A 13,294-nucleotide genomic window follows, 5' to 3' on the forward strand; every position below is an offset into this window, starting at 1 on the left:
AAACAAATAAAAAAGCCGAATTAGAAAATGTTTTAATCAGGAAGACATTTGTCCTCCTTTTAATTATTTTCTAGCTCATTTTGTTTATTTTAGTTTATTTATTTAATTGATCTAATTAATATTGTTTTTATTTTGACTACCTGTCACAGCATTGCTCATGGCGCTGACTCTGCTGTCAACAAACTGTAAAATTAATGAAATATATAGAGACCTTGTAATGTTAATAGGCTTGAAAAAAAAGTGTACATAATCCTTAATATCTTAAATTTTCCTTGATTCATCTTCAAGTATTAGTATGTAATAGAGAATGCAGCAGTTTGTGAAGTGAGGAAAAACTGTCCAGTGTGATCACAAAAGAATTTGATTCCTATGTTGCCTCTGTCCTCAACTAACAAGGAAGTCCACCTTTGAACAGCTAGTCCATTTGCATAATAGAGATATGAATCTCAATGTGCTGTACTGACTAGAATACTGGATTCTCTCCACCCCTTCTTGCAGGCAATCCGTTTGTCATTGGAGCAGGCCCTACCGCCAGAGCCAGAAGAGGATTCAGCCGAGCCAATCAGCAAACTGCGAATCCGCACACCGAGTGGCGAGTTTCTGGAAAGGCGTTTCCTGGGCAGCTGTAAGCTCCAGGTCCTCTTCGACTTTGTGGCCTCCAAGGGATACCCCTTTGAAGAATTCAAGCTCCTCACCACCTTCCCTCGTAGAAATGTAAGTGGTGTATATCTTACTCTACTACAGAGAAAGCAAGCACACGTTTACAAAATAATTAACCCCTTTTGCTTAAACATACACCGATCAGCCATAACATTATGAGCACTGACAGGTGAAGTGAATAACACTGATTATCTCGTTATCATGGCACCTGTCAGTGGGTGGGATATATTAGGCAGTGAGTGAACTCGGAGTTCATGTGTTAGAAGCAGGAAAAATAGGCAGTGCGAAGATTTGAGCGACTTTGATAAGGTCCAAATTGTGATGGCTAGACGACTGGGTCAGAGCATCTCCAAAACTGCAGCTCTTGTGGGGTGTTCCCGGTCTGCAGAGGTCAGTACATATCAAAAGTGTTCCAATGAAGGAAAAGCGGCGAACCATTGATGCACGTGGGGAGTGAAGGCTGGCCCGTGTGGTCCGATCCAACAGTCGAGCTACTGTAGCTCAGACTGCTGGAAGAGTTAATGTTGGTTCTGATAGAAAGGTGTCAGAACCCACAGTGCATCACAGTTTGTTGTGTATGTGACTGCATAACATTATTACCACCAGCGTGTCCAGGTGGTCATAAAGTTATGGCTGATCGGTGTGTGTGTATATATATATATATATATAATATATATATCCAGTAAAAGGGCTTTAAAAGACCAGCACATCTAAGCAGCGTACCAAGTGGAGAGGGAAAGACTTTTGAATTATCCCGTTGTCCAATCTCATTTTGTGCTGTTTTTTCATAACAGTTCTCTGCCCACACAAACAAGTGCTAAATTCATCCGTACCGCAGAAGAGTAGCAGCAGGTTATGAAGGGTTCTCGGCCACAGCTCACATCTCTGCTGGATAGATCCACAGCTGTAATTGGCTTTTCCATTTGGGCCTGGGCTGAACCTCAGGCGATATCCGCGAGTGGCGAGCAGCAGGGATAATAGTTAAGACAATCTGCTGTTGATGTTTGATTATTTAGTTTTTCTTCTTTGCTTTTTATCATGATTGTCTTCATTACACTGACGTATCACTGCTTTTGTTTACTCGTACCTGTGATGGGGCAAGTTAAGCCAATTGTTTATCCATCCACCTGCGCACACGTATTATTCAGTGAATATTAATTAGTATCAGTCTGTTGTGAATACAGTACACTATGACTGTGTTAGGATACAGTTGTCAGCACTAACAGTGGTATTCTCTATGGCTCTTCTGCTGACGCCCGGCAGCACTCAGTCAGCTACAACCAGTCATTAGAGGGCTTGGTCGCCGCGCTCTGTGGTAGCAAGCTAATGAGTGCTGTTTTAACTACCAGTTTAATTAGCCATGCTGCTGGAAACAAAAATGAGATTTCCATTAATCAAGAGGAGGAGTGCATGTGGAGGGGTGGTGGGTGGTTGTATAGAGGTGTGTGTATGTATGTGTGTGTGTGTGTGTGTGTGTAGGCTTGCCCAGGCAGTGTGCCATCATAGTCTGTAGAGACCACTGGGGCACAAACACCTCAAACTAACACACACATTAACACGTAGCTCACACTCTTCATTTCGTCACAATCACACACTTCAACACATGCACAAATATTTTCAAGCAAACACATGCCCCGCTCACAACTTTGTCACTTAAAGGATTCACAGTTGTCTCTTTATAATCAAGAGTAAACATGTGTTTGAGACAGAGATAAAGATGTGTCTGCATCGCAGATGAAATTCCGGCAAAAACAGGATGGGAGGATTAGAGGGGTAGAGAAGCGAGAAGAGGATGGTGACTGCAGAACTAGTCGAAAAAGAGAACAGAGAAGACAAAAGCCTAAACAAAGAGAAGATTTAATCAGAGAAACAGTCTGAAAGAGAGAAGGATAGAGAAGACAAGTGGGGAAGATATTAAAAAGAAGAAGATGGGAGATAATTCCAGAAAACAGAAAGGCGAGAGATTTGGGGAAAGAGAGGAGGGAAGCGGCTCAGTGGTAGTGCCAGTATGAGGCTGTGAACACAGGCCCCTGTCTAATCCTGCAGCTCTGTGTTGTAATTAAATGAGAGGGAGCATAGAAAGCCTCCATCCCGTCCAGACGCTCTCACTGTTGCTCTGCCAGGATCAGAGGATAGAGGATAGACCACTATTGCATTTGTAATACTGCACAACTGTTGAAACCTTCTTTCCCTTTTCTAGTTTTCAGCAGCTTTGTGCAGTGTCACTCTTTCTTTTGCTATTTCCCTCCTCGTCAGCCCGCTTTATTTCATTTCCATTCATTCGGCTGGAACACAAATCAGTTGATCTGCTCAATCCAACTTAAGGAAATTAAGTGAAGTTGTGTCGAACATTGTTGGCTAAAACTACAACATTATTGACCAGGAGAAAGCGCTATATTGTGAATTAGGAAGTCTGGTAACAGGTTTATTCCAATTTGTAAATCAACTTCTGAGATAAACAGAGTCAGATCAGATATCTTTGATTCATGATTTTTTTTTCCACCTTCTCGTAGCTTTGCGGATAAGTGTCTATTAGTCTCCAATTTTTGGACTGAGTCTCTTCCTCAACATTTGGTATCAGTGGCTTATCTCTTCAGCACTACAGCAGGCCTTACACTGGCATCATTTGTACTAGGCTTAGCCGTGCTCAGGGAACTAACCCTTTCTCCGTTTCTATGACTGTCAGCGAGTTTGAGGAAGGAGGGGGAGACTTTTAGTGTTTCAGTTTTCAGCTTGTCATTCAAGAATTTCCTTCTTTTTCTTTGATACTTGTTGAGCACAAACCACTGTTGAAAGGCCCGAGGTCTTCTTCCTTCTGCTCGCGGTGAACATGTTTAGACTGCCGGTATAATCATCGTCAGTCTGTTCTTCCTGCTCGGCTGCTCGTAGACACCCAAACGCTGTCAAAGCAGCATATTAGTTTTCTCACTGTGATACTGTACTCTATTTCACCCTCTCCTAATCCTTCTTCCAGCTCTGTCAGTGAATTGGCCCGAATGATTCTTAGACAAAACCTGAGATGCAGGAAAAATAAACAGTGGCACAGAAGAACCTGTGTGTTGTATTGAAATAGATTTTACATCTGTTATACCGGCGTGTTTTGTTTTTCTTATCCTGCTATCTGAAAGAATCATAGTCGCAGGAAGAACTGCAGCAGTTTATTTTAAAAGTAGTTTCACTCAAAGTTGCTTCCTCAGGACTGTTCTTATAATATAATCTCCACATAACTCAAACCCACAGCTTCATAGAGCTGTATGGCACTCTGTTTCAACATGGATGTGAAATGTGGCTCTATCTGAGGCCATGTACACAAGCCAGTGTCTCCCTGATCTCTTTAAGTCCTCCTCCACTCAACAATGTGTTTTGCTCATTGTAACTTCACTGGGATGTTTGATGCTAGATGGTTGCCGTCACATTTATTTGCTGAAGGTAAAGGTTTCTCTGGCCTCCCGTTAGATCTCAGTTCAACATGTGAAAGTACAAACTGATTTTGTGACATCATATAGTGGTTCAAAATTCAACTTACACAAGCGTGATGTGGAAACAGAGACTTTTCAGTGAAGTAGGAACATGAACAATATTTGCATATTCATAGATTCTGTATATTTCAAGGAGGATAAAGGAGTAGATTTTATGAGGTAATGGAACTTGGTTACTGGAATAACCACAAATTATTATTCAAATGAGACTTTTTTTTTTTTTAAATGTCTTAAAACATGTCTAGAGGGAATCTTTAGTCTTTAGCTGAGTTTTACCCTAAGGATTTCCACCCCCTCCTCACCTTGTCGCCCTCTCCTTCTCCTCTTCTTTCCAGATTTCCCTCCCTCTGTCTCCCTTTTCCCTCCTCTTTCCTTCTCCTCCTGCTTCTCTACCTCGCAGCTCACACAGCCCCCGTCTCTTGCAATGACACTTTTGTTTTGCATTCCAGCTTTTGCATCTTTATCCATTAACTTCTCATTATTTCCCCAAAATCTTTTTTCCCCTTCAAAACATACCCTTTTAAATGTATATTTTAAACATAAACTAGTCTCTCTTAATTTTCTCTCACTTTGCTTGCGCTCTCCTTTTTTCTTCTTCCTCAATCCCTGTTTTTCAGTTTTTCCCCTCAGTCCTACCCCCCGTCCAGCCTGTGCGGTGCATTTATCCCTTTGAAGTACTGTTTTCTGGTCTGTTCTTTTCTGTTCACGCCCCGGCGCTACGTGCTGTCAACGCTCCTGGCAGCAGATAATGATCTCCCACTGCTTTTGTAATTGGCCAAATAAACACTTGACAACACTAGTTTAAAACAGACAAGTTATTTGGTTTTAATTAACATAGTAGGGCCTGTAATGGCTTCATTAAAAATGCGTTATTTCAGCTGCACGTTTGATTATGTTGGAAGCGGACATCTTGAGGGCCTGTGTTTATTTTCCCTTTCTTTTCTCTCATGGCTGAGCGTCGCCTCCTCTGTTATCAGTGTGTTTTATTCATTTGAATCAAGTGATTTACAATTGTGGTATTTATTTTAAACTTCACATTAAGTGCTAATTATGTGGTTTTAACCATTGAAATCTGCTGTTTGATAATGCCAAATACATGGGGTTGATATTAGCTGATTATTTTATGTCATACAATTTTTTATAGGGAAATAAAGACAAAATATCAAAGATTGCCGAGAAGCACCATCTGTCTTTTTAATTGGTTCCAGTTTTAAAATTAGGCTTTTTAATGCTGAGCTTCCAGATATTGTATTATCTCTTTAGATTTTGCTTCAGGCAGACGGAGTTCAGTTCGGTTTTTATTGTGTTAATTTGTGTATTTTTAATTAACAGCTGGAAAACCGTTTTTCCCATAAAAGCAATTTAGTCGGATGAAAATGTTTTGAAATGAATTTGATCTTTTGGAATAGTCAGACAGTTCCCTTATTCAGCTGATTGATTTGATCTAAATTGGCTGATGAAAATTATATTGACTCAAGGTTAAAAACAAACTGCAAAGCAGAGAGTTAGATTTTGTCTGTCTTATGTATGTATGTATGTATGTATGCATGGCTGTGTAGGCACAGGAGGAGAGAATATGGCTTAGGCAGAGCAGAGGAAAAACAACAGCTTTGTTTGTTGACAGATGCCTCCATGCTTATGGTCTGTTAATTGGATAACAATGTAAACAATCACCGATGGCGCCTGTCTCCTGTGTCAGTGTGGCATCTTGTTTCCCTACTTTCTTTTTCAGAGTCAGATGCTGCTCCCCCCGCCGTCTCTCCCTGGTGCATCACGAGCACAAACTCTCATCCCGAATTCACTAAGAGCACACACATCCACACACGCTGATCTGTAGTCCACAGACACACGTCTTCTTACACACACGCACACACACACACACACACACACACACACACACACACACACACACACACACACACACACACACACACACACACACACACACACACACACCTGCTCCACCCCAAAGCCTCATTTACTCCTACCTGATGCTGTGGTGTCATAACAGCCTGTCGGGTTCATTAGCATGGCAGCCATTTGCGATCTGTGCTCCTGAGGTGGGAAAAAGAACGCAGCAGCCCTGTTGGTCGTTTTCCCCACCGTTGGGATGAAATATGTTTGCAGCAAACACACACACACATCATATTACCTCTCTTCATGGAATCTCGCTCCCTGCTGTGCTATGAGGCAGCTGAGTAGGTGAGGGGCATAGGGTTGATGTGGCAGCCCCTCCCTGCCCACACCAGGCTCCCCAGGAACCCGCTGAAAAGTCAAGAGTCTAAATGACACGTTGAAATGAGGACAAGGAGATGAAAGACATGGAGCCAAAGACCGCCGACGTGCACATGGTGTGACATTTCCAAACACCCATGGGAGACGGAGGGGTTGTCTGATGCTGATATGTCCTCCTCACCTTCCCCTAATTTACTTGCCTTCCTTTTTCTTTTCTTTTTCTCACCCTTGAACACCCTCTAGTTTTACAGAAATGTGTAGATTGTTTTAATTATTTTGAGTTGTTTACTCATATCAATGCTGATTTCTTTCATTTTCCTGAAAGCTATAAAATAAAACCGACAAAAATAAAGTTAGAGGTCCTCTTTTGGTTAAAGTGGTATGTTCATTCATTAGCACTTGCACATTTTAAAATGCTTGATTGTTTTGATACTAATAGAAGTAATAGGACAGATTCTGCAGAAGGTGAAGTTGTGGTTCAGTTCATGGTCTGTCTCACTCTATCTATCGCTTGTTGTGAGGTCGACCTTTACCACGCTAGCTTGCCCTCCGACCTTCTACAGAAAGTACAGCGAGCTGGTTAATTATCCCACTGTGAGGTTAGAATAGGAACCCTAATCAGAGGGGCTGACGCAGCAGTCATCAGATAAGCCCTGGACACATCTTGCACCACCTCGCCCCTTCAGCCCAGGTGTTAGATTGGCCCGCTGTAACTCAACCCCTCCGGTGATTAGCTCACATAAGCTAAGAGGCTCACAGTGGTGGTGGGTGTCAGAGAGAGAGTCAGATTGTCCTGTTTTAAAAAACATAGGTCAGACCCCCTTTCATGTCAGCTAACTCGATCAGCTCCGTTGTGGGTGGCGCTGCATTATTCCTCTGCTTAGCTGTTGTGCAGAGTTGCACACAGATAAATGTTTCTCTCTGACACCATCAACTATGTTCCTGTTTGACCTTTTGACAGCTGAAATTAGTCATCACTACATCACTATCAAAAACACGCTCTATCCCCGATACTCTCTGTCTCACACGCACACACACACGCGCACACACACACACACACACGCACACACTCCAAAGAGCTTTTAGAACACTCTCTCTCCTGTCCTGTAGCCTTCATCAGTTTGTTCTGGATTGGAGCCTTTTTAAGAAAACAAACCTGATGGTCCTCTTAGGGAAACAAAGCTCTAGTTGCTCAGATTACTGCCTAACTTTTTTTAAAACATCATGTTAGAATAATACACACCGTTCACACTCTCTTACAAACACACACACACACACACACACACACACACACACACACACACACACACACACACACACACACACACACATTGAATGAACTCAGCAGTAAAACTACATTGTTATCCAGTCTGGATCGCAGGGTATGTATGGAAGAATGACTGAGGCCTTGTCCGCACTAATTTGGATAAATCTGAAAACGCCATTGAAGAGGTTTGGATATTATGGTTAAACCAGAGATTTTAAAACATAAATGCTTGTGTGGCATTGCTCCTTGTAGACAGTCATAAAATTTAGTCTCACAGTATTGTTGCTAATACTAGTGTTTCTATCCACTTTGCTCAGCACTTTCGTTGAGATCTCTTACGGTTTTTGAAAATGGCAGCCCAGTGAGGATGCAAGGCCAAAACAGGACAAAAATGTAAGGCATTAAGTGGTGCTGAAACAGTTCGTCAATTGATGGATTAGTCCATTGGCAGAAAACTGTATGCCAACAAATTTGATGATTGTTTTTTTTTTAATACCAAACATTTGCTGGTTCCAGATTTGCTGGTTCCGCCTCCTCAAATGTGAGGATTTGCCGCTTTTCTCCATTGTTTCTGGGCGATGGGCTGTTGGTTTAACTAAGCAATCAATCTGGGAAGTTGTGATGGGCATTTTTTACTATTTTCTGATATTTTGTTCACTGAATGATTAATTAAGAAATAAAAAATAAAAAACCTGTCAAATGAATCAATAATGAAAATAATTGTTAGTTGCAGCCCTGACGTTAAGCCATTTGGTGATTTATCTAATATTTTCCCTCTTCTTCCTTCCACCTTGTCTCATCTCAGATCACCCAGTTGGATCCAGGGTCAACTCTGCTGGAGGCCAAGTTGTTTCCACAGGAGACGCTCTTCCTGGAGGCTAAAGAATAGGAACTGGCCCTCTGATAGCTGAGAGGACCGACTGACTGACTGATGAACTGGCTGGACACACACTAGTCACCGAGCATGGGCCCCCACCAGTCTGGGCCTACAGTATACACACACACGCACACACACACACCCCCACACACACACACACACACACACACACACACACACAACACAAAACCATCCTCGCAGACGTACATGAACACACTGGCATGCACATCCAGTGACACACAAGTGCAAGTAAGCTTCTCTGCCCTCGGCCTAGTCGTGGCACATGAATGCCTAGTGTACACGTGTTGCACAGAGGAGCAAAGACAGTATCACAAGCACACAGCCAAACATTCACCTCCCCCAAATCTCTCTCTCTCTCTCTCTCTCTCTCTCTCTCTCTCTCTCTCTCTCTCTCTCTCTCTCTCTCTCTCTCTCTCTCTCTCTCTCTCTCTCTCTCTCTCTCAAAAAAACTCCTCTCACACACTTTTTCACAATCTCACGTTCCCAACTGCTGTGTCATGGTTTTTTCTCACAACACGAATACAACACTGTACGCAAACGGCATTGAGAGACTGAGTCGACAAATCTTTGTCACAGAAATAAAAAAACATGGACTTGTTCCCCTTGTTTCCACATTCAACACACCAAGGCTGCTTTTTTAGAACATGGTTTTTGTGTTTGAAATCAAAAAAATGCTAAAAAATTAAATAAGATAAAACAGCAAGAAGAGATGTTGCCCGGGGAAGTCTGGGCCATCTCATCTCCACCTGTATTAACCCCCTTAATCTTCCCAAACTCCACTTTCCACACCCTCTCTGCCCCATCTCTCACCCCTTCCACCCCTCCGTCCGCTGTCTGCCACGGGGATGAGATGTGACGAGACACCTGCAGCATCTGCAGTGTCCCCTCAGTATCCGCTCCCCCTGGTTTTAACATCCACTGCTCCACAAGCCAACGGATTGCTCAGTTTTCAGTTCTTTTTTTTTTCTTTTTTTTTTCTCTTGATCCTTTTTAAGTTTGATGCTGTATTAGTTTTAGTTTGATATACATTATATAAAATATATGAATATGAACATCAATTTGTCTCGCCCGGAAATCTGTTGAAACACATCATGACACACACACACACACACACAAGTTTTTAAGCATGTGATTTGTTTTTCTTTAGAAGTTATTCAGAGATTTGTTGTGATATAAATTGATTTTAGAGGGTCCAGAGTAGATAGAAGATAGTCTAAGTTCATATAAAACTTCATGGATTCCATTGAAAATCAAATCAAAGTGAGGACAAATGTATATATTTGATGTTTGGTTTATGTAGGGTTTTTGTCTTTTAACAAATCCAGAGATTTTAGTATTAACAAATGTGAGGTTTCTTGATAAGCTATGAAATCTGTCTCTGCTAACGTTGAGAGCTGTTTGTTTAAAACTGGTGAGACACCAGAAACTAAAGCCTGAGTCAGAAGAGGTAAATCACTAAGACAGCACTGTGACACTGGCGGCTAGAGATCACAGGGTTCCTATTGATGTTCAACTTCTTATTAACGTCTGAGCTGTGAGTGACGAAACCAAGATCACCTAAACATGCTGCCAATCTTTTCTAGTTTTTAAAGATACCAAAGTTGATATATGCATCTTCACATCTACGTTACCACCGGCAGACCTTTTGCATACTTCTCTTAACAAATGTTTTAATATTCTCACTCACACGCCACCTGGTAATAGCAGCCACACTGCAGCTAATTTCCTGCCTTCAGCGAGGAGAGATCACGCCGGCTTAGCCCTCCATCTGTAGCAGGGCTCCTCTGTCAGCTAAAGGCAAAGTTTGAGAACCCCAGCAGAGCGAGCGTCACAAACAAACTGCTTCAGGAAAAGAAAACTGAGGCGGGACAAGAATAGACTTGGACAGAGCTTCAGTAAGAGGGACCAAATTGCCACTTTAAAGGTTATATTTATGAGTTATATTTTATAGTTTGCAGGGGACACTGACAGGAGACAGAGAGCAATAGCATGCAATATTTTGAGTTCCAGCTTAATGCAGGCTGGGGATGTTGTGACATGGTGTGCAAATGTGCACTAAAAATCATTGCATACATCAAGTTGTATGCGTTTTTGTTTTTTCCACTCAGTGACCACTTTAAACATGGTCCCAACAGCCAAAGCGTGCAGCGGACTGAAGTGCTTTTAGTTGCTAATGTGTAAGATTGTGTGTTTGGATTTAGAAAAAAGGCCAAATAACAATACAAGGCAATAAAAAATACAAGAACCTTTTTTGAACTAAAGTCAAATGCCGTTTTTGTCTTTTTAACAGATTTAAGATCTCTCTTTTTTTAGTTGCTTTATACGAGACACTGGTAATATCTTGGAAACAGCAAGTAAGCAGTAACATTTCAGCTGATTTTCTTTGTCTGTAGATGTTTAACAGATTATCTACAGAGTATTTGTGACAATTTATGAACATACCCTAACCAAGATGTTGCCTAAACCTAACCAAACCTTGACCAGACTGGTATAATATCAGAAAACAGTTGTTAAATCTCAACTAATAAGCTGTTGAATGTTACATATACTCTGTAGGTGGATTATCCAAATAATGTGTTGCCAAAAAAATATGCTGAATTATTAAATACATTGCTGTTGCTTTGGATTATTTTAGTTTAATGATGTAATTTCTGATTAATAATAACAATCTCTACACAGGTCAAAGCTTAACTGGTTATAGACTCGGAGAACAAAACTGAATTTTGTCTCTTCAGGGGAATAATGTAAGACCCTGTTTAGTCCCAGAGTGGTTTAAATCTCCTTTATGAACTGGTTTAGATTCATTTAGATTAAATGAGTGGAGTCTGTTTAAGCTGTTCTGAGTTAGTCTAGTTTCAAATGGGAGTTCTGTGAGCTTCAACTTAATCCTTGTGGGTGAAATAGACAATTATCTCCTGAATCTCTCTGAGTACTGCCATCAAATCATATTGTGTTTATTGTTGGAGTCTGAAATGTTCTATGAGGTCATTCTCAACCATGTAGTTGTCTCTGGTAATGCTAAAGTTATACTTTTTAAAAAATGGGACCGCTTGGGTGATACACACAGTGAGTATATCACACAAGCATCCTCGAGCTTGAGTTTGTTTGTCAGTTTCTCTGTGGCCATTGTGTTTCGCACGCAAGGAATGAGTCAATCTTAATGCGCTCAGCCAGCCACACTTCCCCAGGTTTGACCAGACATGAGATGTTGCTTAAGGCGCTGACAGAGAGAGTGAGAAAGAAACACTGCAGGACTAATTATCTTCACTCTCATCCTTATTAAAACCATTTAGCTAGTAATGTTCAACCATTATTGTGAAACAAGGTATGACAAACATTTGTAACAAATATTTATTTACAACTATTAATATTCCTTACTAGAAGAAGTTTTCTGAAAAAGGACAAAAAAAATCTTAAGACTTCTTTTGGCAATACTTCAATCAAGGAACACGCCACAAGTAAACAAAATGTAGCTTTTTATTTAAAGGTTTATAAAGATCAAATTTGCAGTCGTTCCGGAGACCCCCCCCCCCTTCTGGGGGAACGATAGATGTGGCTTTGACTCTGGCTGGCTGTGGAAATGATGGAGGGGGTGAAGCAACATTCAGTAAGAAGACGAAACAGGTAACACAGTTGAAATGTGGCTCAGTAATGTGACCACTGGCTGACAGAAAACCCTGCAAACTGTGGGTAAACCAATAAACTGCTTCCCAATTTTAGGGAGGGAGTCCCACTAATCTTCCTGCCTGAACTTCTGTTCTGTTTAAGTCTTGTGCCAAATCTGGATGAATGATTCTTGATGTTTAACTAGTTCCATCCTGAGTAAAACCATGGGATAGAAATGTGTGTTAACGCTGAGCTGTTTCAGTTTAAAGGTGATTTAGCCATCATGTCTTGACTTGACAAATGTTAAAAACTGGTTTTGATCAGTACCTTGTCTTCCTCTCCAAAACACAGCAATGTAGAGTCCCTCCTTCCTACCAAACAAGACCTTGAAACACTGGGCAGATCTTTAGAGCCCAGTTTAGTTCAAGGGAAATGCTCCAAGAGTACATGTTAAATGTCTGTGAATGACATTTATATTAGGGTACGTGTGTGTGTGTGTGTGTGTGTGTGTGTGTGTGTGTGTGTGTGTGTGTGTGTGTGTGTGTGTGTGTGTGTGTGTGTGTGTGTGTGTGTGTGTGTGTGTGTGTGTGTGTGTGTGTGTGTGTGTGTGTGTGTGTGTGTGTGTGTTGGCAGTGCAGACACGTGCAGCTCGGGGCGAGGGCGAGGGCGAGGTCAGGGCAGGGCAGGGAGCGCAGTGAGCGTGAAGCCGGGTGCGTTTATGCAAAAGACAGGACAGGTGCATCTCTCTGCTCGTCTGTCAGAGAGTGTCTTCCTCGGGGAACAGTGTACATAGTGCAGCTCCTCTCGAGTGTGAGATTACAGTGTCTATCACGCAGCCTTTTTTTTTTTTTTTTTTTAAATGAATGTGCACAGGCATGTTCCTTTGAGCCGCTGCATCTGATGATGGTGATAGGGTCGGAAATGCTAATGAGACATAATGATATCCTCTCTTATACCTGGCCAAACTTGTCATCGGTTGTTTTTGTTTCACTGGGAAAAAACAGTCATCAGGTTTTTAACTGTGTGAGGGAAAGAAGTGACAGTTGTGTAACAGGTGTTTGTCAACATAAATTAGTACTTTATCTTATTGGTATTCAAAGATTGAATACAGAACAGAATTATATAACATATTTGTAATTTCCTTTCACA

General features: G+C 41.5%; 1 protein-coding gene across 2 annotated transcripts in view; it reads left to right on the forward strand.

Annotated features, from left to right (window-relative positions):
• faf1 (Fas (TNFRSF6) associated factor 1) overlaps positions 1-8,971 on the forward strand; it is a 57,317-nt gene extending 48,346 nt beyond the window's left edge. The window contains exons 18-19 of one of the 2 annotated variants that reach the window (XM_051376356.1): positions 499-714; positions 8,447-8,971. In XM_051376356.1, the coding sequence (XP_051232316.1) occupies positions 499-714; positions 8,447-8,530 (300 nt within the window). In that variant the 3' untranslated portion in view covers positions 8,531-8,971. Of the gene's footprint in view, positions 1-498; positions 715-5,871; positions 7,706-8,446 lie in introns of those variants that run through there. The other variant, XM_051376355.1, reaches the window with a different exon arrangement.
• Positions 8,972-13,294: the final 4,323 nt, after the last annotated feature.

Source organism: Dicentrarchus labrax, unplaced genomic scaffold (genome assembly GCF_905237075.1).
Source record: "Dicentrarchus labrax unplaced genomic scaffold, dlabrax2021, whole genome shotgun sequence".
Taxonomy (NCBI): domain Eukaryota; kingdom Metazoa; phylum Chordata; class Actinopteri; family Moronidae; genus Dicentrarchus; species Dicentrarchus labrax.